Source organism: Opisthocomus hoazin, chromosome 8 (assembly GCF_030867145.1).
Source record: "Opisthocomus hoazin isolate bOpiHoa1 chromosome 8, bOpiHoa1.hap1, whole genome shotgun sequence".
NCBI lineage: Eukaryota > Metazoa > Chordata > Aves > Opisthocomiformes > Opisthocomidae > Opisthocomus > Opisthocomus hoazin.
In genome coordinates this window covers 58,712,729-58,737,897 of record NC_134421.1, presented here as the reverse complement: position 1 = coordinate 58,737,897, position 25,169 = coordinate 58,712,729, and the positions used below count along the sequence as shown (strand labels likewise).

Below are 25,169 nucleotides of genomic sequence, written 5' to 3'. Positions count from 1 at the left end.
GCTGTTTATCTGGACTAGATTGTCATGTGAAGATCGCCCGTCTGTAATTATATGTCAGGTTATGGCCTCAAAAAATTGGAAAAATAAGAGAAACAATTTCATGCTTTCTGTAAGTCTGTCCTTCAGATTATTGCATTCAATACAGATGTAGGCTTCGGGATGTATAAGGAGACTGGAAAGTCTTGGGATCTTGGGAAATCTCAGTCAAAGAACAGTTTGAGTTTATGAGAGAAAGGTATGCTTTCCGTGCGGATGGGTAGGTGTTTGTCCTCTTGTCTGACTTTGTGTTGGGGGAGTTTTGGGAGTGTGGCACAGCCTCTAGAGGAAAATTTCTTAACGTGAATTTGTGTAAATACTGCTAGAAAGACGTGACTTTCATGCTACTGCCAAGATTTAGTGCCATTGATTCATTTCCACCAAAGAGAGGGTTTTCCTGCAGAGTTTGTATGGAGCATAAGAGTAAGGTAATGAGTTGCAACCTAGTTCTTCCATCTCTGCTCTCTTTTTTTGCTAAAGGATGTTTGTCATGCACTGAATTTAAAAAAACCCAGCATTTCTCTTTTTCACCTTTTGTTGCTGTTAAGAGTATATCAAGTGTTTTGTTTTCCTTCTTTTGCTTTTCGAAATATGCAAAACTAAGAAGACTGCTCAAAACTAAGAAGATTGCTTGACCTGCAATTTATACGGAGTGTGTGTGTCAGTGGCCATCATCCATTTCCCTTGTTTTGAGATAAACACTTAGTTGCAGTTCTGCTTGACAGTAATGGAAGATAAATCACAAAAATGTGTGCGATTACACTTCACGATTGTAAGGAGGTAGGTTAATGTTTACAATTCTAGCATGACACTCGCTGTCTTTGTAGCTGTAACACCAGGTAAGGACAGACAATCTGGGAGTGAGTTGAAGTAACGTGTGTGTATAGGCCTTTCAGAAGAAGAGGCAAATTCTCTTGGATCCAGATCCATGTAGTGATCTTGGTATCAGCCTGTACCTCACTGGGTGCTTACTGGAACATACTTTTTTATGGTAGAACAATGTTGTTACGTCTGACTTTGGAAGAATTCTGCCACTGCAGCATCTGAATCCTTGACAGAATCAAAACAAAGCATGGAAATGAGCTTCAAAAAGAAATGTCCTTTAAATCCTGCCGGTTAAGGACCCTGTTAGCACTTCTCCCTAATAAAGGAGGTGGTTTGTTACCTCTTCTGGCTTGGAGGTGACAAACCTGGGGTCCCTCTTTGGGGAGCTGGTCAGTAGTCCCTGCCCTGGGGCTGGATTTCTCCAAGCGGATAGCGCTAGCACGTCGTGCCACCCAATGGGGAAATTCAACCCAGGAGTGAAATTATTTTTGTTCTTCTCGCATGCTTCAAGTTTTCTGTACTTTCTAAGATGTGTTTTACTGCTGAGGAAGGAGTTACCATTCGTGGCCGTGGTAGAAGTTAGTACATTGCAATCTGATATCTCAACTTCAACATTTATTACAAGTTCCTCTTCAGTGGAATTTTGATTTTTGAAGTTTTGGTGTTTTTATTTGGTGAAGCTGTTACACAGTTGCTTGTGAAGAACTAATAAAACTGACTACACACACAGCACTGAACATACAAATGGGCACATGCATCTATTGTTTCTTTAAATCTTAGTGTAAAAATCATAGTGTGAAGTTATTCCAGCACTCTGGTTGGTATATCACAGAATCACAGAATGGTAGGGGTTGGAAGGGACCTCTGGGGACCATCTAGTCCAACCCCCCTGCTGAAGCAGGGTCACCTAGAGCAGGCTGCACAGGACCTTGTCCAGGCGGGTCTTGAATATCTCCAGAGAAGGAGAATCCACAACCCCTCTGGGCAACCTGTTCCAGTGCTCCGTCAGCCTGAGAGGGAAGAAGTTCTTCCTCATGTTCAGACGGAACTTCCTATGCTTAAGTTTGTGCCCATTGCCCCTTGTCCTGTCGCTGGGCACCACTGAAAAGAGTCTGGCCCCATCCTCCTGACACCCACCCTTGACATTTGTTAGATCCCCTCTCAGCCTTCTCTTCTTCAGGGTAAACAAGCCCAGCTCCCTCAGCCTTTCCTCAGAGGAAAGTCCCCTCATCATCCTCGTAGCCCTCCGCTGGACTCTCTCTAGTAGTTCCTGGTCTGTCTTGGACTGGGGAGCCCAGAACTGGACACAGTACTCCAGATGGGGCCTCACTAGGGCAGTGTAGAGGGGGAGGAGAACCTCCCTTGACCTGCTGGCCACGCTCCTCCTAATGCACCCCAGGATGCCATTGGCCTTCTTGGCAACCAGGGCACACTGCTGGCTCATGGTTAACCTGTCACCCACCAGGACACCCAGGTCCCTCTCCGCAGAGCTGCTCTCCAGCAGGTGTGCCCCGAGCCTGTACTGGTGCATGGGGTTGTTCCTCCCCAGGTGCAAGACCCTGCACTTGCCCTTGTTGAACCTCATCAGGTTCCTCTCTGCCCAGCTCTGCAGCCTGTCCAGGTCTCGCTGAATGGCAGCACAGCCTTCTGGTGTATCCACCACTCCTCCCAGTTTGGTGTCATCATCAAACTTGCTGAGGGTACACTCTAAGTCTTCATCCAGGTCATTGATGAAGAAGTTGAACAAGAGTGGGCCAAGTAGTGACCCCTGAGGGACACCACTAGTTACCAGCCTCCAACTAGACTCAGCGCCGCTGATGACAACCCTCTGAGTTCTGCCATTCAGCCAGTTCTCAATCCACCTTGCTGTCCACTCATCCAGCCCACCCTTCCTGAGCTTCCCTAGGAGGATGTTACGGGAGACAGTGTCAAAAGCCTTGCTGAAGTCCAGGTAGACAACATCCACGGCTCTCCCCTCATCTACCCAGCCAGTCATGTCATCGTAGAAAGCTACCAGATTGGTCAAGCGTGATTTCCCCTTGGTGAATCCATGTTGACTACTCCTGACAACCTTCTTTTCCTCCACTTGCTTGATGATGACCTCTAGAATGAGCTGCTCCATCATCTTCCCCTGGATAGAGGTGAGGCTGACGGGCCTGTTGTTCCCTGGGTTCTCCTTCTTGCCTCTTTTGAAGATTGGAGTGACACTGGCTTTTCTCCAGTCCTCAGGCACCTCTCCTGTCCTCCAGGACCTTTCAAAGATGATGGAGAGTGGCTCAGCAATGACATCTGCCAGCTCCCTCAGCACTTGTGGGTGCCTTCCATCAGGGCCCATGGATCTGTGGGTGTCCACATTGCTTAAGTGATCCCTCATGCAGGTATGTTCAGTTGGTGTAAAAAACAAAAACACATTTTATGGCCTGAAAGAGCCAGTTGGTATATGATGTGGAGTGTGTATCATGCTGTTGCAACATCTCCTTTTTTTCAGAAAGCAGGATGCTAAAGGTACATTACAGTGTTACAAGTTCAGAGGTGTCTGGTACTGATGTTCAGAGCTGGCTGGTACTGATTAGCTGGCTGGCAGGCCAAATGTGGCAGACCAATATGGATTTATATGACCTTTCCTTCGTGTTAGATACTAGTTTGGTATCAGCTGGTAATTTTCACAAATTAGTAGGACCTTCTTTCCTTTGAGGCTTTCTTCATTGTTAAATTTAATTGAAATTGTTCAGCAAGTTCAGAAGCTAGTAAGAACAAGCAGATGGATAATGTGGTGGTATAAACTTTTCTATGAATGAAGGCAAAAGAAATCAAGCAGGAAGCAGTTTTGTTGAAATTAGGTAGTTTTTACTGACAGCAATTAATAGCAACAGAGCACACAATAGCCCTTATTAATTGTGTTTCTTTGTTTCTGTTTTGCTTGTTTTGTTTTTTTAGCAATTGATGTGTCATTTGCAAAATGAAATGACTCTTGCTTGCTTCCAGTGTTTGAATAGTTTGTGCTGAAACTAATTTAAAACTGACAGGTCAGGTTCTGTGAAAGCACACTCTTTCCTTCTAAATCTCAAGAACAGAAACATCATTGCTATTACATTTATGGCAGTTACCTGTTACTGTAACTGATGCTCAGAAAGTAATAGGAGTCTGGCTGTTGCTGTAAAGTATTTGTGATTTTTGTTTTGTTTTCATTTGGAAAAGATACAAAGGTCAGAATATAAACACATGCACTGTTTTAAAAATGTAAAGGCAGAGCCAAGAAGATTTACGCATTCATTCCGGAAACTCTACTTTATATTTACTTCTGGCTAGGAACTGACATTGTGTAGCTTGTGTTCTGCATTCCAGGGCAAAACAGTTTATAGAGCTGTAGAACTGACCCTTTTTTTTTCAAAGGGATGAATTTAGCTTTCGTCTCAATGTTAGAGATTTTTATGGAGCCCATATGAGGTAGTAAAGCTTGTTTTCTCAGTAAGACTATCCTCATACTTTCTATTGCACAAATTGTGTGCTAGAGATTCAACAGTTGCAATGTTTTCTGAAGATAACTTCTCTTAGTGTAGTTTGTTTGACGTTGATTTCTGTGATTATAGAGTGAGGAATCCAATGCATATAACAGATTGTACTTTAGGGAGTGGAAAGAAGGTTGAAGTTTTGTAGTCTCTAGTTGGAAAGTCACATAAATTCCAGATAGACTGTGAGATGAAACTTGCCACTGGATATAAAAGTTTCACTTTTTTTCTTCTTGTACTGAAAGGAAATTTGATCATACTTCTTAGTTTTAAAAACTTTTTTTTGGTGATCAGCAGTTTCAAATGGTCAAATCCTATGTGATTTGATTGCTAAGTAAATTCTTGTTTTGACAGCAGAAAGGGGATTTTGGCTCTGGAGCTACAAAACAAATGAAAGAGGCAAGTTAATCGGAATTATTGGCATGTCTGTAAAATTGGATAGTGTTCATCTGTAATACCTCCAGAAATTTTCAAGTCATGATACAGGAATATGTACAGGACCTATGAACCTATATGCTTTAGAAAATACATATATGTCTATTTTTGTGGGCTGTCCTGATGAAGGTCTTATGGTCTGTCAAGGTAGTGATAAACACATTTTTAAATGAGTGTATATGGTGCAGTATAGTAACGGAAGGCAACTTTTCCTGTATCCTACCAATCATAAGAGATACTTAAAAATTGTGCAAAAAATTTTTTTTAAATACTCTCTGGGTCTGGATGAAATCCACAAGACAAAGAAAGCTGTACTGAAGGCTAAGGTTTGGTCTTTCCCAACCTCATCCCTTGATAATAATCCTTTAAGGAAGAAGAACGATCCAGCAATTAAAAATCGTGTTCTGAGAGTTAAGACAAATCGGGTTAAATCTCCACCGTGTGTCCCAGACTTGCCGTCTGCCTTTGAGTAGTTGGCACTGTATGCCTGAGCACATGCTGTAACTTCGTAAAATGGAATACTTGCCATCCCTAGCTTTCAGGGACCTTGTAGCAATATGTACGTAAAGGGTTGTGAGGGACTCATGTCGTGCTGTTTGCCTGTAGTAGTTTAAAAAAACTCTAGTAAGTAGAGTGCAGGGCCCAGCTGATGCTAGAATTTAAGACATTTCTGTCTCATGCATCATTTTTTCTGGACAAATGTGGAAAACAATGTATTTATCTTTCACTGCAATGTGCAGGAATACCTGAATAATCAGCAAAGCTCTTGTAAACAGAGGAAATCCACATGGCCTGTTTAGGCTACCAGGACTGCCAAGGAGTACCAGAACTGAGGAAGCTTTAGTGAATTTTGCCATTGTCTTACACAGATCTGGGCCAACTTGCCATCTGCCAGATTTTGTTACTGGAGAGTGCTGGTAAGGTTGATAATATTAATAATAATAATATTGTTGTCTGATGAAAAGAAGAGCATATTCCCCAACGGACATGAGCTTATTTAGGGGAGTGTGGGGGCAGAGCCACAGGGCAGACTGGGGCTGGAAACTCTGTATGAGCCTGCGTAGGAGGGAGCAGGAAAAGGCAAAGCTGTTTGCTGAGCCAGCAGCTGCCCTGAAAGCAATCGGCCGTTGTAGGGAGTGGAACAGGCTGGAGATGACCTTCGGTAGCTGCATCCCCAGCAGCCAGTCCTGCTCAGCCAGCATGGATCACCACAAGCACAACCTCAGAGTAAGCAAATGCAGAACTGTCTTCTCTGCACGCTGAAGAGACTGCATTGCTTGGTATTCCTAATGCATACTGTCATCTACCAAATTGTTTATACAAAAGACAGTTTGTGGTTATTAATATGGACTCCTGCCATATAACCATTACAGAATCCTGCATTAAACAATATGCTGTTCTGGTCACGCTTGATGTGAAGGTCACACATAGACCTACCCTATAAAGGGTGAATACATTTGTCTTGTGTTGGTAGTTTTAAAAACAAAAAGCTGTCCTCGTTTACAGTTTTTTTTAAAAAATCCACTAGTGGGACAAAAAGGAGAATTCAATTATTTTTCTTGTCCAAAATCATTTTAAAAAGAAAAAGTAGCAGTAGTAGTCCCCATGTTCACTTCTAGCAGCCTAATGTGGACACTGGGAGCATAAGTTAAAAGTGTTGTTTATTGTACCTTTCTGAAGTGGAGCATCCTTTAATTTCAGAAACTTTCTGAAGCAGTCCACTTTTTTTTTTTTAATTTGTTGAGAAAGCTGGGAAGAAATGTTAGATGTTTACAAGTGTTTTAAAGAAATGGATTTTATTTTTAACATACTGAGGGTATAATGTAAAACACGCATATTCCAGTAAGCTGAAAAAGAAACTCTTAACCTGTCATCTTTGTGGACACTTGAGTATCCAGATCACTAGGTCAGGGTCAGGCATCTTACCTGCTATTTAGCGTGCTTGCTTGCAGATTGACTTGGCTTCAGGCTTTCAGTGTTGCCCTTGGAATATGGCATGGCCTGGGGAACAGAGCATTTTTTTCAGAGGTGTGGGTTACTAGTCTGACATGTAACCAGTCAAACAGACTCATCCCTTAGTTTTTGTTTCTCCCTTTTTGATGCAGTATTGACCTTTTCTGTTTACCTGCTCTAAAAGAAGTAGAATTTCTTGAATGGCAGTGGAGCTTGGGGGTGGACACTAGACAGGACAAGTACCACTTCATCAGACACAGAGTAAAGAGTTTCTGCCGTGTCCCCGAAGCAGAGTCTGAGCAAGACTCCACATCGCCAGCTGTCCGTCTGCATTTATTCTGTCTCTGTATACTTCCCTGTCCATTACCCAAATTTCAAACTATCTGCCCAGGTAGGTGACTAGATAGCGTGAAAAAGTGTGTGTCAGACTTCTTGGATGGGTGTACAGGGAAGGGCTCTTTGGGTCGTGACCACATATGTTTGTTACGATTGGTTTTAGCTGTATTTCGGGTAATGGTGTCATCAAATCTAATTTTGCTAGGGAATCCAAACAGGGAGCATGGTAGGCTGGTTTTTTTTAAAATCCCTCTGGTGGAAGACCATTATGTTATGCCAAGAGTTATTTCATTGCCTGATGACTAATCAGCATGTTGGAGAGTTTATTATCAAGAGTCATGGAAAGTTGGCCCCTGGTGGGAATCTCACAGATAGTTACCACGGGAAGTCGGGACAACCTTAAGCTTCGCTAGCTGGCAGCAGAACGAAATGGGAGTGAAAGTGACTGTGATGCCAACGTTTACTTACAACAGATGCAACTTTTCAAATGCTACCCAAACTATTGAGCAAAACAGAGTAGCACTGAAAAATCCAGTACTCGCCATTACTGGACACTTCCAAGTATGATCCCAAGTAATGCAGCCATAAGATGTAATAGGATTTACAGTTCTGTGTAGTCTCTTTGAATGATTTTAATGCTATTGCAGTGTGAGAAGAAATCAGTTGACAATAGATAGGTCTTTGTATTTGCACTTTGACTATCTGTCTGCTTGCAGGCATTGTTCAGATGCTACCAATAATCCCTGTTTCACACTCACAAGACGGAAGGTGCTGAGGCAAATTGGTATCTGCAGCTTCCTTTGGCCGTTCCTCACCTCTCTTGCACAAAAAAGACAGAAAGACATACCTTATTAACCTGTCCATGAGGTCTGTTCACATTGTGGGATCTCCTTGACCTCTCCATTCTCTGGAGAAATGAGCTATTTGGTCTCAAAGTCTCCAGAATCGAGGCACAGGTACAGACTCAGTAAGAGGCATTTTGAGAATAAAGACTAGATTTATAAAGGGGCTCAAGTGACAATGTTTCACAGAATCACAGAATGGTAGGGGTTGGAAGGGACCTCTGGGGACCATCTAGTCCAACCCCCCTGCCAAAGCAGGGTCACCTAGAGCAGGCTGCACAGGACCTTGTCCAGGCGGGTCTTGAATATCTCCAGAGAAGGAGACTCCACAACCTCCCTGGGCAACCTGTTCCAGGGCTCCGTCAGCCTCAGAGGGAAGAAGTTCTTCCTCATGTTCAGACGGAACTTCCTATGCTTCAGTTTGTGCCAATTGCCCCTTGTCCTGTCGCTGGGCACCACTGAAAAGAGTCTGGCCCCGTCCTCTTAAGATATTCATAGGCATTTATAAGGTCCCCTCTCAGCCTTATCTTCTTCAGGCTAAACAAGCCCAGCTCTTTCAGCTTTTCCTCAAAGGAGAGATGCTCCAGTCCCCTAATTATCTTTGCAGCCCTCCGCTGGACTCTCTCTAGTAGTTCCTCGTCTGTCTTGGACTGGGGAGCCAAGAACTGGACACAGTACTCCAGATGGGGCCTCACTAGGGCAGAGTAGAGGGGGAGGAGAACCTCCCTTGACCTGCTGGCCACACTCTTCTTGATGCACCCCAGGATGCCATTGGCCTTCTTGGCAACCAGGGCACACTGCTGGCTCATGGTTAACCTGTCACCCACCAGGACACCCAGGTCCCTCTCCGCAGAGCTGCTCTCCAGCAGGTCTGCCCCAAGCCTGTACTGGTGCATGGGGTTGTTCCTCCCCAGGTGCAAGACCCTGCACGTGTCCTTGTTGAACTTCAGCAGGTTCCTCTCTGCCCAACTCTGCAGCCTGTCCAGGTCACGCTGAATGGCAGCACAGCCTTCTGGTGTATCCACCACTCCTCCCAGTTTGGTGTCATCATCAAACTTGCTGAGGGTACACTCTAAGTCTTCATCCAGGTCATTGATGAAGAAGTTGAACAAGAGTGGGCCAAGTAGTGACCCCTGAGGGACACCACTAGTTACCAGCCTCCAACTAGACTCAGCGCCGCTGATGACAACCCTCTGAGTTCTGCCATTCAGCCAGTTCTCAATCCACCTCGCTGTCCACTCATCTAGCCCACCCTTCCTGAGCTTCCCTAGGAGGATGTTATGGGAGACAGTGTCAAAAGCCTTGCTGAAGTCCAGGTAGACAACATCCACGGCTCTCCCCTCATCTACCTAGCCAGTCATGTCATCGTAGAAAGCTACCAGATTGGTCAGGCATGTTTTCCCCTTGGTGAATCCATGTTGACTACTCCTGACAACCTTCTTTTCCTCCACTTGCTTGATGATGACCTCTAGAATGAGCTGCTCCATCATCTTCCCCTGGATAGAGGTGAGGCTGACGGGCCTGTTGTTCCCTGGGTCCTCCTTCTTGCCCCTTTTGAAGATTGGAGTGACACTGGCTTTTCTCCAGTCCTCAGGCACCTCTCCTGTCCTCCAGGACCTTTCGAAGTTGATGGAGAGTGGCTCAGCAATGACATCTGCCAGCTCCCTCAGCACTTGTGGGTGCCTTCCATCAGGGCCCATGGATCTGTGGGTGTCCACATTGCTTACGTGGTCTCTCACACAGTCCTTCTCGACAAAGGGAAGGCATTGTTATGCACGAATTGGTATTGTTATGCACAGATTTTACCTTTGGGGCACAAAAATCTCCACGCTGAAGTAGGTGACTGAGCTCCCTATCCATTCTCTATACATGTTCATAGAATCATAGAACGGTTTGGACTGGGACTTATAGCTCATCTGGTTCCCACCCCGCTGCCATGGGCAGGGACACCTTCCACCAGGTCAGGTTGCTCAAAGCCCCATCCAACCTGAAACACTGCCAGGGAGGAGGCAGCCACAGCTTCTCTGGGTAAAGTGTGCCAGGGCCTCAGCACCCTCATGGTGAAGAATTACTTTCTTACAGCTAATATAAACCTACGCTCTGTTAGTTTAAAGTCATTGCCCCTTGTCCTATGTTTCGGTTTCGGCTGCCGCCGGCAACAAAAGCGCCACGCGGCCGCCCCTCCCCCCGCCGGCGTGCGGAGGAGAATGGAAAGAAAGAGGCAGAAACCGGTGGGTCGGGATAAGGGCAGTTTAACAGAACAGCAAACAGAGGGAAAACAGGAACAACAACGATACAAATAAGGAGAAAACACAACCACGAACCGTACAACAGCCGCTCTCCCGAAACCGGACCGGCGCTGCGCCCGCCCAAGCCGCGAGTGCGTTCCCGCCGCGCCGCCCCCCCCACCGGAACCCAGCATGACGTCACATGGTATGGAATACCGGGCTCTGTTTGGCCAGGTGGGGTCAGCCCCCACCCCCCGGCTGTGCCCCTTCCTGGATTCCAGTGAAAATTAACCCTGTTCTGGCCAAACCCAGGACACCTATCACTACATGCCCTTGTAAAAGGTTCCTCTCCAGCTTTCTTTCAGGCCCCCTTCACGTACTGGAAGGCTTCGATAACATTCTGTGTAGTCTGGCTACAATCCTGGCATGTTCTGGGGAAGTTTTGAGTTGTTACCATAGAAGAGAAAAACAGTTTGAGATGAGAGCAGGCCTGGAAAAAGAACCTAAACAAAGGCATTGTACCATGTATACGCTATGATATTTGCTGTCATTTGTGTCTTGGCCCTGGGACAGTAACGTGCGGTGGCGTGGATCTGTGTGTGATTGTGGTCCTACAATTTCTAGCAGAGTTGTGTTGAGACGAAGTACAAGACAGAAACTGTGTTGTGCTCCATGTTGTGCTGTGAGGTGCAACATGTTCTGCATGCTTACATTTGTGGAAGGGGAATAGCTGATGATGCAGTATCCTCTTTCAAAATGGAGAGTCAGCCATTGAAGGGAGAATTTCAGGGTCAGGATGGTGGTGATCACGGAGATGAATTCCATTTTGTGTTTTACCTTTCTTTGTTCGGTAGCTAGTTGTCATGAGGCAATGGGTACAAGGAAGAGTGCTGCCTGGTCACTTGGAAAGTGGTCATCCCTGATTGCCACCATTCTTTACCTACGCAGTTCAGGGGAAAATGACAGCCAGCTGTGCAATCTGGGAGGTGCTGTTTTTAAGATCCTCAGTCGATATCATTCTGGGTAATGGAAACACATCAGATAATGGACTTTGCTTACCTTAGTTTCTGCAGCTCTTTTTGGCACTATTGACAGGATGATGTGTTTCTGTGGTGCTACTTTGTGTGGTTCTTTATCAATAGGGAGAACAATAATTTGTTTTATCACAAGTCACGGTAGCTCATTATTGATGGATTTTTGCCATTATCTGCAGTCTTTCAGTTGATCTGGCAGGTTTCACAATGTCTTTAGTAGCACCTGCATTGCCGGTGCCATGTCGACAGGGCCACTGTGCAGTCAAGTCAAGATTAAGCCTGTGATGATTTGTGGAGTCACTTAGAATCATAGAATTGTTTGAGTTGGAAGGGACCTTTAAAGGTCATCTAGTCCAACTCCCCCTGCAAGTAGGGACATCTTCAACTAGATTAGGTTGCTCAGAGCGCTGTCCAACCTGGCCGTGAATGTTTCCAGGGATGGAGTGTCTACCACCTCTCTGGGCAACCTGTGCCAGTGTTTCACCACCCTCAGCATAAAAAATTTCTTCCTTATATGTAGTCTGAATCTACCCTCTTTTAGTTCAAAACCATTTGTTCTGTCACAACAGGCCCTGCTAAGAAGTCTGTCCCCATCTTTCCTGTAAGCCCCCTTTAAGTACTGAAAGGCCACAATAAGGTCTCCCCGCAGCCTTCTCTGCTCCAAGCTGAACAGCCCCAACTCTCTCAGCCTCTCCTCACAGGAGAGGTGCTCCAGCCCTCAGAGCATTTTTGTGGCCCTCTTCTGGACCCGCTCCAACAGCTCCATGTCCTTCTTGTGCTGAGGACTCCAGAGCTGGACGCAGGACTCCCAGCGGGGTCTCACCAGAGCGGAGCAGAGGGGCAGAATCCTCTCCCTCGCCCTGCTGCCCATGCTGCTGGGGATGCAGCCCAGGATATGGTTGGCCTTCTGGGCTGTGAGTGCACGGTGCCAGCTCGTGTCCAGCTTTTTCATCCACCAGTACCAAGCCCTTCTCAGCAGGGCTGGGCTCAGTCCCTTCATCCCCAACCTGTATTGATACTGGGAGTGGCCCCGACCCATGTGCAGGATCTTGCACTTAAGTATTGCTGTCACCAGGGATTCTTTGGTGGCCTTCTCTACCCTGTTCCTTGACTCATAAAGCCATTCATGATGGTCAACCTGGATCATGCCTGGGGTCTCTATAGTTAGTGTATCATCAGTAGTCTTATGGATGTGGATAGTGGTTTTGACTGTCTGAAAGGGAGGCAGAGGCTTGTTTTATTAAAGGTAAATCTGTATCCCACCTTCTTCCAGGAGTCATGTTTGTGTGCTATCCTGCGTGTTTGCAAGAGTAAATGAGAGCAGATACCGCAAGGGTACCGAAGGCCTGGGTTGAAGTGAGTGCGTCTACCAGCACCAGCTATGCTTTGTTCACTGGTCCCTGAGAACTGGAAAGGCCAAATCATGAATGGTGCTTTGGCTAACAGCTTCACCATAATCCTGGGCAGCTGCTTGCAGTAATTTAGCATTGCTCATATATGGGAAGTGAACAGTAAAATCTTTTTTTTTCTCTCCCCACTGTTTCTTTCTCTCTCTCCCCCTTCTCTTCTTCCTTTGGCTCAGCCTCTCAAATCTCAACACTGGTAGCCCATGCTTTTATGTCGCTGAAGTTATTTAGGCCTGCAGCCTAAGAGTACAAGGATTTACTAGAAACAGAAAAACAAAACCCAAAAAATATCCCAAACTCATTCTCTGAAACTACACTCTGACCTGTGGGACCTGAGTGTGGAGAAGGTGTCAGCCACCAGGCTAAGTGACTCCAGCGGATGTGCTCCTGGCTGGTGGGAAGACACTGAGACTTTTTAATTTTGTTGTTGTTTCACTAGCTGGTTTTGTTGGCTGCCAGACAACGGGCAGTTTGTCTAGTGGTGGGAAGTACGTTATTTGTAGGCTGTTAAACCAGTGAGACGCCTGGCCAGGAAATGGGTGATCCGCTCTGCATGCGGGCCATGTTCGATGTTTCGTCAGTCAGCACACTGGCGTCAGGAAGCACCATCCTGCCGCTGGTATCATCAGCAAGCTGCTGTTAAGTGGTAGGAGTGAGGACAGAATAACGCTCAAGTGCTTCTCTTTTTGGTCATGACTTTTCTGTTTAGATGCTTATGTATATTTTGGGGGGTTTCTTTTTATTTATTTATTTTTTCCTGACACAGTCTCAGTGCCATTCTTATTATATTCAAGCAATAACACTTGGCGTTTGGGCTTTTTTTTTTATTTGAGTCACTGTGCTTTCTGATAAGGTACATCTCTCAGCCTTTCTCTAAAACCAAGTGGGAGAATGTGCTTTGCCTCACAATCTGAAAGCTAAAAAAATTGTCTATTTTAGTTCTGAGCAGCTGAGAGTGAATTATCATGAATGCGAAACTCTCTTGAAGTATGTAATGTTATTAAAATACGCAAACTTTAAAATGCACATCGAGTCCAAAAGATTAAATTTCACCAGGAAGTGAATAAACAGACAATGCAGACTGCAAATGGTATATATTCATATACTTCTTCACCAACGTACTTTGTAGCACAGGTTTCTGCCAAGGTAGTCCTAGGAAGCAGGCAGAGACCTTGTATAAAATCTCAAGTTCAGAAAGTTTTAATGGTGTTTGCCTGTGTAGGATTTGTTGTCATAACCTAATGGCAAAGTGATGAAAACATGAATAATAGTAGGAAAGCCTGAGTCTTGAAAGGTTTGAGGCTTTGGATTAAACAAGGATAATACGAATGTGTATGGGACAAAGCAGTTATGTTCACAGTTGTTAAACCATATAAAAGAGATAATTATAAACTCCACACAAAGGTGTACTGCTTCGGAGAAGACTACTGACAGCCATGACATCATCTCCAACCCACTACCATCAGGAGGATTGCAACATCGTTCCTTTGTAATAAATATAACTTGCAGGTACTGTTGAGACAAAAAACACAGGCCAAAATTTTGTAAAAAAAGACAGCCTGGAGCACAGTTGTGTAATAGTTAAGGTAAGCTGCTGGCTACTAGGAATTCCGGAGAACAGGTCACTCTTGTAGAATCTTAGACAGTCTGGTTTGCAGTTTGACAGATATATGGATTCAAGGACAGGTGCAAATTATTCTTCATCTTACGAGGTAGTGATCCTGAAGCCTGATGACATAGAAAATGTCAATTTGATAATTTTACAGATGAGCAGCACCACCCAACTGATTTGGGCATTGCTGGTAGAGCTTTGGCAGAATGACCAGTTTTTCTCCTGTTCTGATAGGGAACATACATACATTAGTAAATATGCTTCAGGCAGCAGAATTAGAAATCAGAAAAGAACATGAAATTGGATCTAAACGCCTACGCTGCAGTGTTAGAAAGCAAATACCCATAATATTCTTAAAATAGCTTATGAAATTTCAAGTGGAAAGAAGCCATTTACAGATGGTAAGAAGATAAAAGCATTACTGACATTTTGTATCAGCTGGGGTTTAATAGCAACTGGAAACTATGCTGTGGCTATAGAAGAATATGGTGATGGTAACAAATTGCCTAGCAAAGAGGCATGTTACCAGCAGTGGTGTTGGGGTATAGTGATCATGTTAAAAAAACTGAAAAACCCCAGCCCACTCTGCTAGGCAGAAATAGGCAGTTTGGCAAATTGTACAAAACAGATGGTGAAAGAAAAACAGGATCTATATGTGGTGACCAAGCTAAAGCAGTGCTCCAGGTCTTGGGTTTTGGCTCTGTGGGAAGGCTTTGGTCTTCATAGCCCAGGGCACATCCCAGGAAGGCTGACCTCCCCCATGCATTTATTCCATTGGTATTTTTAGGCTCAATTTCATATTTCCTTCTTTCCTTTCGAAATATATTGTCTCTGGTGAGTAGAAATCTTCTTATATACACACTGTTAGTTTTCATCATATGTAATCATTATGTTCATCACGTAATAACCAGGGGTTGAGGGCAGCAGGTACTCCAGGCCAGGATGTCCGCACAGGTACATGTCTTCAGCCTGACTCTAGACAAATTCTAGCACAAATTAACTTGTTGCAGCCTGTGGTATAACTGAGGATTAGAAATAATTGCTGTGAATGATCCACCCCCCACTTATCTAGATGACTGGTTATTTTTAATGAGATAATGACTAAGTGTACTGGTCGCAAGCCATAACGAGGATGAATTTCTAAGGGGAAACATGCTATGTGTGGCATGCAGCACTGTGTAACAGAATGCACATTTAAGACAGAAAAACTCAATACAGCAATGTCTTCTCTTACTACTTTTATGTTCTGACATGGGACATTAATGTGAAAGAAATGATAGATTTAAAAATAAAAATCTTGAATGAGCTGCTTGGGTGGGAAAACCAAATATGCTCTCCAAGAGCAGCATTTCATTCGCATTAGTGGGCTGTGACAGCCCGTTTCACTGTGTTGGGTCATTGGTCTAACACATCAGACAGGCATTTCGTTTTTATTTTCAGTGTTAGTAATTACATACAGCATCAATTATTCATAAGAGCTGAAATCTCTTAACTGATAAAGTGGAAAAGATTTCTTTGCCTCCCTTTCGAGGTTTGTGTTACGAGAGGTTAAATGACCAGCCAACTTGCGGTGTTGTGACTGGCTGTAGGTACATGTCCAGACATGACCATGGACGTGTGCTGCTCCATCGTGGCATTATAAAAACAAATATTTAACATCAACGCTAATTATAACCTGGAAATAATGTTAACATAATGAAATAATATATTAGATTCTCTGGTTATTAAATATTTTCAGGGACTGCATTTATAACATTGCTGTTTTCCTAATACCATAGTGATGCGTTTAAATGGATATGCAGAGTTTTCATTTTCAGCAAAGGAAAACCCAAGGTATTTATCCACATATTTAATTCATGTTCGTGTGTGGTGACATCTTAATAATCAATGAATTAATTTGCCAAAAATTTTACTGAGCTTTTTTTGATGCAAATTACCAAGTCAAGCTTTTTGGGTTTTGAAGAAATAATCTGTGGCTTGTTACTGTGTACACATCAGAGAGAGGTGAGGTAGGACAGTTTGCTCGTTGGTTTTGGTTTGAGGCAGCAACTCGTATGTATCACCTGGGAGATACGTGTTAGTATATGGAGTGAAATACGGGAAGAAGAGCAGCTTTCAGCTGTGCTATTTTTGGCAGCCTTTTTTAGGATAGTTTAAGTATTTATAAGAATAAAATAAATTGCTCAGATTCTTCATCTCAGCTTCCTTTGAAGGTACAAACTGAGGCACAGGAAGTTCCGTCTGAACATGAGGAGGAACTTCTTCCCTCTGAGGGTGACGGAGCACTGGAACAGGCTGCCCAGGGAGGTTGTGGAGTCTCCTTCTCTGGAGATATTCAAGACCCGCCTGGACAAGATCCTGTGCAGCCTGCTGTAGGTGACCCTGCTTCGGCAGGGGCGTTGGACTAGATGATCCACAGAGGTCCCTTCCAACCCCTACTATTCTGTGATTCTGTGATTCTGTTATCCTAGCAGACCACAGAATCATGTGCAGCCTTTGGAAGTGCATGGTGATGGGTTTGGAAAGGGGCAATCCTAGTGTACTGGCACATAATTCTGGAAATATGAACTCCAGAGCTAAATTGAAAGTAGCACAAGGCAGTTATCCAGTCTAGTTTTCAAATGATTCTGACTATGAGGCTTTCCCAGCTTTCTTGAGAAACTATTCTGCAGTGAAATTGAACTCATTTTCCAGACAGAAGAATGAAAAAAGTAATCTGTAGAGCCAATAAAAAAGTCAAAATTTGGTTTTGACTAACTGCATTGTAGGACTACAACCTTTTGTAAATCTGACTTACTTTGTTGCATATTTAAACAGGGGGATAACAGGATATTCTGGTTTCTGTATATTTTTATTCTTTTACAGAAGTATTGGCGTCTTCAGAGATAGGAATAATTATGTATATATTTGTTGTGGTACAAATGGCTTTAAATTCTGTAGATGGCATTTTTAATTAAAAAAAAAAATCTTAGGCATACCATCTGATGTAACTATTTTCCTTCACTAACATCTACTTTTGTTGCAACGGCCAAATTATTCTCTCTCACTTTTTCTCACACTAGCACTTAAATGCTACCACTGTAGCATCATTTCTTCCTCATCTTGGGCTTCTCAGTGTCTGTCTAAGAGACTCCCTGAAAGCATGCATTTACTTCACGTCTCACTGCCCTGCATTCTGCCCGTGTATATGAATGCACGTATGTGTGTGCGTTCTGCGTTGGGTACGTAGCAGCCATGACTCCTTCGGGAGCACACTCTTGCTAAGAGCACGTACTTGCAATGCCTCCCAGCAACGCACCCTGCTTTGGATGGAGCCAGATCCCTCTGTGTGCAGGTCCTACCCTATGAGAAGCTGTGGCCTTTCCTCCCCAAGGAAAATCAGTGTTTTGGAGTGGACCTCAGATTGTCCCGAGATGTTAAGGTTTGTTTGTTGGGAAGCTTGGCTGCAGTGTTGCTGTGTAGCCTGTCAGGCTCTTTTACCGAGAGTTACAGCATGCATCTGTGTGGCTGTGATTTACCCTTTCTCCTTGTGTAAAGGCCCAGCCTATGTGCTGTTCTTGAATTTTGTTTTCAATAAAAAAGTCATCTTTTGAGACTGACTTATTTGGTGAGGGAAATAATAAAATATATCTTATGTATTTCATCATTAAAATATTACTGTTGCTTTTAAATTTCCATAAATTGAAACACATTTATTTACAAAGTCTTGCTCTATCTAACTACTGTATTGCAAGGGCTGTTTGTTTGTCTTCCGAATACTAGTTGCGTATTCCCTGGACTCATCCCCTCTCCTCATTTCTTGTAGTCGTCATGGCCTTTCACAGAGAAAAGACGAGAACCATTCTCCATAGACCTGACAACTCCCTCCTTTCTCAGAGTCATTTCTTCAAACTGTCAGTGAATGTACCAACTGGAGTCTGATAACTAGAAGGAAGAATAGCTGTTCAGCATAGAGTAAACCTTTTCTAAAGTTATTCCAACTGTAACAAATATCTTGGGGAATATAGAGATTATATTGCACAGTTTTATGACGTAATTTATGTAATTTCATTTAACAACTTGATTTGTGTCATCTTCCTAAATCTGTATTCTAGTACTATTTAATATTTAGAGATTCTAAGCAAGAAAAGACCATGTGTACCGTGAGCTCGGGTGTGATACTGACTGTAAACACAATCGGCTGTTGATTGTCCACTGGTAGATGAGCTGCTGTGGATAGTCTGGGACGCTGTGGTTGTGGATTACCTGTGCCGCCGCTGCCCGTGCTGGTGGTGCTGCACAAGCACAGCTGAACTGCTGGTAGAGCCAGCTCCAGAGCTGCCCCTGTGCGGGGGCAACTCCGGTGCCCCACGTTGTATCTGCAGGACTCGGCACGCCGAGGCGTCCGGCTGGAGTTAGTTTTGGGAAGGCCGTTTTGTGAGCATGGGCTCGGCCCCAGCCATGTTGAGCCTACAGCCACGCTGGAAGAGGCAGGCATGGCCCTGCTGAGACCAAGACTGGCTCTGGGTGGCTCCCGGGGACGAGAGCAGGGCGGTGGTGGCGGTGGTGGCGCCTGTCCTGCCCGCCTGGAGATTTTCTGAGGTCTTATTGGTGTGAAGGTATGTTAACATGACTGTGTCATCTTATGTCTGTCTCAGCCTGGGAGTGCTCTGAAATAATCATTCTACCTGTAATAATCTTGAACTAAAGTGAAAGTTTCCTGTGATGGAGGGAAATTAGAGGGGCTCTGAATTATTATTATTATTATCATCCATAGTGTCCCAGTCTATCCCTGGGTAATGAGGAGGTGACTGTATTTCATCCATTTGGGACGTAAAAGCAAAAGTCAGACTAAAGTGTGTATTTTAGAGAGACATTCATTTAGATTTGATTTTTCTATTGTTCTGATTAGTTCATTCTAATTAGTAATCTGTTTATGAAAGAAGACAAGTGAATGTTAATTTGCATAATATAGGAATGTAATCACAATGCCACAATAGGCGTAATTCAAAATATTTCTGAAAGTTGCTAGACCTCTCAGAAATAGGTGAGCTTGGAAATGAAAAGGTGGAGCCCATAGTGCCCATGAGGCTCATTGATTGAAACTTGGCTTGTGATTTTGAGATATGTGATGAAAAAATGTGTATAAATCAGGAATAACTCTTCTGAAATCACTAGAGTTAAACAGTATAAAATCATGCAGTGTGTTGAGAGTGGGTTCTCAGTGTCTTGTTGAACTTTGGGCTATGTTTAACCCACTGACCTCAGTGAGGTTCTTAAGAGCTTTAACACTGCTTTGCCCTCAATAGGATAGAAAAAAATATATAATTTGGCTATGACTTTAGTTTCATAACCTCACCTGGGGTGTTTGCATCTTCCACGCAAGGATGGCACACTATGGTGCAGATACTTCTGTTTATTTCTACTCTTTAAGATACATTACCGGTATTCCTGCTCTGTAAATAGTGCTGGGTTTTTGGGGCTATGGGCTGCCAAATTATAGAGATATCTAATAGAGATGTAATGGCTGAGTTTAGTTTGTTTGTTTGTTTGTTTTATAAGGGGGTTTAGCCTTTTGCCCTATGAACAAATTACAGTGGCTAATTGAAAGCGGGGCTTGTGGAAAGTGTTCTAATTTTTACTAATACTGAAGATTAATCACTAGTCTCCTGCCGGCCCTCGTCACTCAGAGCAGGCGTTTTGGCTTTGTGTATTTTGCTCTAAAAGTGCATTGCCTTGGGTCACCATAAAGGTGGCCTGAGCAGTCTGCTGATGGCCTCCATCACCTGCGCGGCTGCAGGGAGCCAGCTGTGCTCGCCACCTGCGCAGCTGCAGGGAGCCAGCTGTGCTCGCCGGGGCTTGGGCACATGTGGGGTCCCATGCGCCCTGCAGCACGGCCTGGGGCTGTGCATGTGCCCTGGCTTGCAGACCTGCAGAAGGCACCACTTTACAGGTCTGGTGGTCAGAGCTTGCTCGAGCACGTCCTTAGCAGCCCCTGATAAGCGGAATCTCTTCTTAAATCCCTGGCTGACAGTCCCTGACTTCTTAGGAAGGCTCCATATCTGATGTCTGCGATGTGTTTAGCTTCTTATTCCAGGTGACATTAATGGCACAAGAATCTCTGGCAGTCTCTGAAGCAAACTTGGCTTCAAGCGCTTGAATTGGGACTCTGCAAAAAGGGACAGAATAAGGTATCAGAGCAAGTTAACCATGTAGAGGATGGCTGGCTAGGGGTCCTTTCTTAGCATTATCTTATTAGTCTTGGTGCTCTGTAAACAACCCCATAGACTCATTTCCTCCTCTACTTAGAAAATTATGCTACTTTTGTAGTTTGTTTCGCAGGGCTATTGTTAATGGTTAATGCTTATAAAGAACACTGAGGGCTGAAGTACAGTGGGGAAAGGAGCAATGGTTAGACAGTTGTTGAGTGATGGAAAGATTTTTAGTGCATTTCATGTAGTTTGATGTTGTTTTTATAGCCTATATTCTTGGTGAATAGATATATTAAAACACTTCAGCCTCTTTTGATCATTTATCAATTATTTCTGTTTGTTTACTTCATCTGTATTGCCAAAAATACTTTAAAAACAGTACTTTTCTACAGTCATGTGAGCAAGGATTTGTGAACTTGAATTTCAGTCACCAGCAGGTGACATCTTAGGTGGTGGCATTCTCTCTTATGTAGCGCTAGCAACAAACCAGCTGTAATATGTCATGTAAGGATCGATAGCTTGCACACTTTCAAATGACAATTTGATCAAAACTTCCTCAGGATACAGACTCCTGTCATTCTCTTTTCCCGTCCCTTTATTCATTTTCCCCTACGTAAGTTTGTGATGGATTTTGGCTGAGAGAAGCTGGAACATGAAGAGTTATGTTTAATACTGGAGTGACACCATGCACTTAAACAAGATCCTCTTTGCACAGCAGTACATTACTCGGTTGTGGTGCAGCGCTCTCTCTCTTACTGTAAAAAAAGATCAAATCACTGGACACGTTCTGAATTTATTTGCATGCCAGTTTACCTTTATTGGGAAAAATCCCTGGATTTTGCAATGACGAAGTTTTGCAATCTGTGTTTTTTCTTCCTTTTACATTTTGCACAAATCTGGGTGGATGGGTGGGTGTAGGTCTAAGTTACTGTAAGCAGGTTTTTTTTTTCTATCAAGTAGTTCTATTGAATCATTCTGAGCGACCAACCCTCAGCACAATGTCACTGTAACCTCTAAGATAAAGGATATTTTTGCTGTAGAGTTAACTTCAGTAGCCACATAGGCATTGCCTCAAGGCCATTCCCTTCCCGAGTTTACCCCTGCTGGAATATTGTGGAGCTGTGAACTGGTGTGTTGGCAGTGTTGGAAGCAAGGTGTTGTCAAGGATGGGGTACCCCTCTGACAAGGCTGCCTGGGTTTCTGGATGCCAAGACTGTCCTTGGCCTGGTACTCTCTGGGTGGCACTTTCACTTGATCCGTGTGAATCAAGACAGTCCTCTCAGTCCAAACCTATGAGCCAGCCTAGCCCAGAACTCAGTAAGAACAGTGGCTAAACAAAGAAATCCAGGGAAGATGCTAAGCACAGGCAGAGCAAGTAGTGCTTCTTCCCTGGAAGTATCTCTGATGCTCCATGGCTCCAGGAGGAGTGCTGAATATCCCTCATTGAATATTTCTGCCATAGGTTGGTCCATTTGTTTCTGAGCCAAGAGTCACCTCCCAACATGTTTGAAAGACAACGTAATATTTTTTTTTACGGCTCCAGCAAAATGCTTCTTAGACTTTCTTTTGCCCACCTTACTATGCTTATCCTGCCAGCCATCGTCACGACCTGATTGACCATGCAGCTCTACCAGCTAAATATCTGTAGGGCTGATGATTCTCTGAGACCTTCTTGTAAGCTAACGCTTCCATCTTTCTGGGCAACAAAAGTAGATTGCAGTTTGCTAGAAGAGAAATAGAGAGTAGTTCAGCTTGCTCCATAACAAAGAACTGTGGGTGCTGCTTCTCAATCTCGCAGTAACACATTTGGATAACCTTCATGAAATCCCAGTCTGGGGAGGAAGGCTTTGCCTGGTTGCTGCTCAAACACTGATTATTCATATGAGCTCAAAAATAGTTGCTTATCAAGGCTCTGACATTCTTGCTATTTTTATTTTTTCTTTTTTTTTTCCTAACAGTAAATAATTTGTAAAATTCATTGTAAAATAAATTAAGCTCCCTGCAACCAAATAAAAGAATGAATTTAGAAGTAGGTAGCTGGAAAAGGACTCGTCTGTTTGACAGTCCCGGTAACTTGTTTCAAAGAGGAGTAGTCTCCAAATTATGTTAGTTTTGTGTTAGATGTCTTTTTTTAATGTTGTGGTTTTTTGTGTTGGTAAAATGTGCTGAGGTAGCTGTGTAGAGGAGTGAAATCCTCATGTCTACAGATAGAGTACAGAACTGACAGCCAAAGCCAGATACCCTCCCTGAGTCTGGGGAAAGCGTTTGAATGGAACAGAGCACTATTTTATGCTTTCTTGTTAGAGATATGTCAGATTCCGGATTTTTTTTTTTTTTTTTTTTTTTTGTATGAGAGCATCTGCTGAGAACTGCTGCTAATGTACATGTTGGAGGTAACAGCTCAGTCATCCAGTGGTGACAGTCATGACTAGTGTCCTGAAATGAATTTGACCCCTAAACCTAGTGATGAAATGAACGGTTTTGAGGAATGAAACAGCCCCGTGTATTACAAAACAGTAGTTGCATAAAATACGGTGTCTGCTCTAATAAAAAATGTGTCTGAATTTCTTGTCTTTTTATTAAAAAAAATAAATTGTTGGGGCTAATTAGAATTCACATTTAAAAATAACTTTGCTGTTTATGTTACTCTCTTGTTTATTTATAGATCTGTTTGGGGTTTTTGATAGCTTATTCACCAGAGGTTTCCTTGCTCATGACTAGCACTCTGAACCGCTGTAGTCGGGTTTCCCCGTGTGTTTCTTGACACTTGGACCTGTCACTATTGTATGTGCTTGCACAAACCATCTATGACTGTGGTTCAGAAATTGTAGCTTTGCTCTGCTTTTTCCTCCACAAAGGAATAAAAAGTCAGTTTGTGTCTCAAGCTGTCTCTCCTGTTTTCTCAGCAATTTTTTTTTTTTCTCTTTGTCTTGGCTTAGGTGTCTGAGAAATGATGCATAACTCCCATGTAAAATTAAGTGGGATAAAATAAAAAAAGTTCAATATTTTTCATTTTTCGATTCCATGTAAACATCAAGAGCAATTTTTAAGGTTGAATATTAATAAGCACTGTAAGGGCATACATTTTTAATGTAGCTGCTGCCCACATTTGAAATTAGGTCATTAAGATTTTCTTCTTACTGTTTGTTCCAGCAGTTCATATATCACATGAAAGTAGAGTTCAAGAGCAGTGTTTTATACTAATTAGAAGCAGACTCAAGGTTGTATTTGAAAGGCAAAACATAAAACTTTATTTCTTTATCTCTTTTATCTCTAGTAGCTCTTGAAGAAGCTGGTAAACCTCAAAATGAAATAGAGGCAAAGCTGGGTGCTTTGAGATGTATTTTGCGATCTCTCCCAGTTGGAAACAAGACAGGAGTCTGACTCCAAATGTTTGCAGCACGCAGCTGGAGATGTGCCAAGATGGCACTATAAAACAGTCGTTAGCACTGTAAAACTGGGGTTTGGGCGGGAATTGGCATTATTATTGACTTACCCAAGGACTTTTAAAGGTTAGTCAAAGCAAAAGTTGATCTTACAGATGAGATTGCGAATTAGTCTTTTTTTTTCTCTATAGGGGTATCTTTGGTGATGGATTTCTAATAGGTATATTTTTGTAAAAGTAAAATTAAGTGTTTTTACATCTTTAAATTTTTAATCTGCATTTGTGTCATTGTTTGCGAGATGCCAATTTCTGCACTCCCAATAAATAATGGAAATGCAAATCTAAAGGTTTCAGAGCCAGTCACGAGCAGCAATAAGTATCAGTAACGCTTAAAAAGCTGAAAATGGTCTTGAAAGCTTAGTGGTTACTATCTACCGTATCTCTTGCAAAGCTCCTTCAGTGTTTAAGTGTGTATGAAGTTAACATGGGTTTCTAGAAAGACACAAAAATAATGGTTAACAGATTTTTGTAGTTGTTGCACTTCGAATGAAGTATAACCTTGTTATGTTTAAAGTGTGTTAGACTATTACAAAAAGAATCTAATTGAAATGTCGTGTTTTCTTTCAGCTCCAGTGATAAACCGATTCACCAGACGGGCATCAGGTAAGATGGATAAAGTTGCATGTTTCGTTGGTCTGTGTAATGGTGGAAACATAATGCTGACAGTGATTGGCATGTAAAACACAGTGTGACATTAGTCAGATTTCTTTAAGGGTGACTGACTTGGGTTAACCTCGAACTTGTTATCTTGTTTACTGAAAAACGTAGCCAAAGTTTCAGGTGACAGAACTTCCATGAAGCCTGCTTGTTGCTGTGGATTTTATGAGAAACCTAAGCTTTTCTTCTTTCCTTTAAAGAAAATCATTTTAGACCTAACAGAACTGAACTTTTGAAAGCAAGAACTGAATATAATCTGATGCAAGCTTGCCTTGCTTGCTTCATAGACAGCCTGAAACAGCAATTTGGTGGTCATCTATGCATGAGAAAATATACGGCCGTGCTGGAAATCTCCCTGTGTTTTTCAAAACCGAGCTGGTTTGTGTACGCGGCGTGGCATTGTGCTGCGCAGAGCTGGCCAGTCGGGTCCCAGAAACAGCACGGCTGTGGTGGTGGTGTGTTGGGCTAGGAGCGCGCCTGCCAAGCTTGGTGCCTGCTTCTGTGTTCTTGAAGTTAGCTTGGTCCTTGCAGGCTCAGAGGACTGTCTACCTTACTCTGTTACATGTAATAGATCACTCCAAATTACGTATCATTATAGATGAATATTCTTGGCCTCTTCTTATTGTCCTGCTGTATCATAGCCTTTAGGCTTGACTTTTG

The 25,169-nt window shown here is 43.3% G+C and overlaps 1 protein-coding gene across 1 annotated transcript in view; it reads left to right on the top strand.

Annotated features, from left to right (window-relative positions):
• The window catches only part of PRKAR2B (protein kinase cAMP-dependent type II regulatory subunit beta), a 91,056-nt gene that overhangs the window by 10,644 nt on the left and 55,243 nt on the right, over positions 1–25,169 (top strand). Inside the window, exon 2 of the mRNA XM_075429070.1 lies at positions 24,420–24,455. Within this exon, the coding sequence (XP_075285185.1) occupies positions 24,420–24,455 (36 nt within the window). The remainder of the gene's footprint in view (positions 1–24,419; positions 24,456–25,169) is intronic.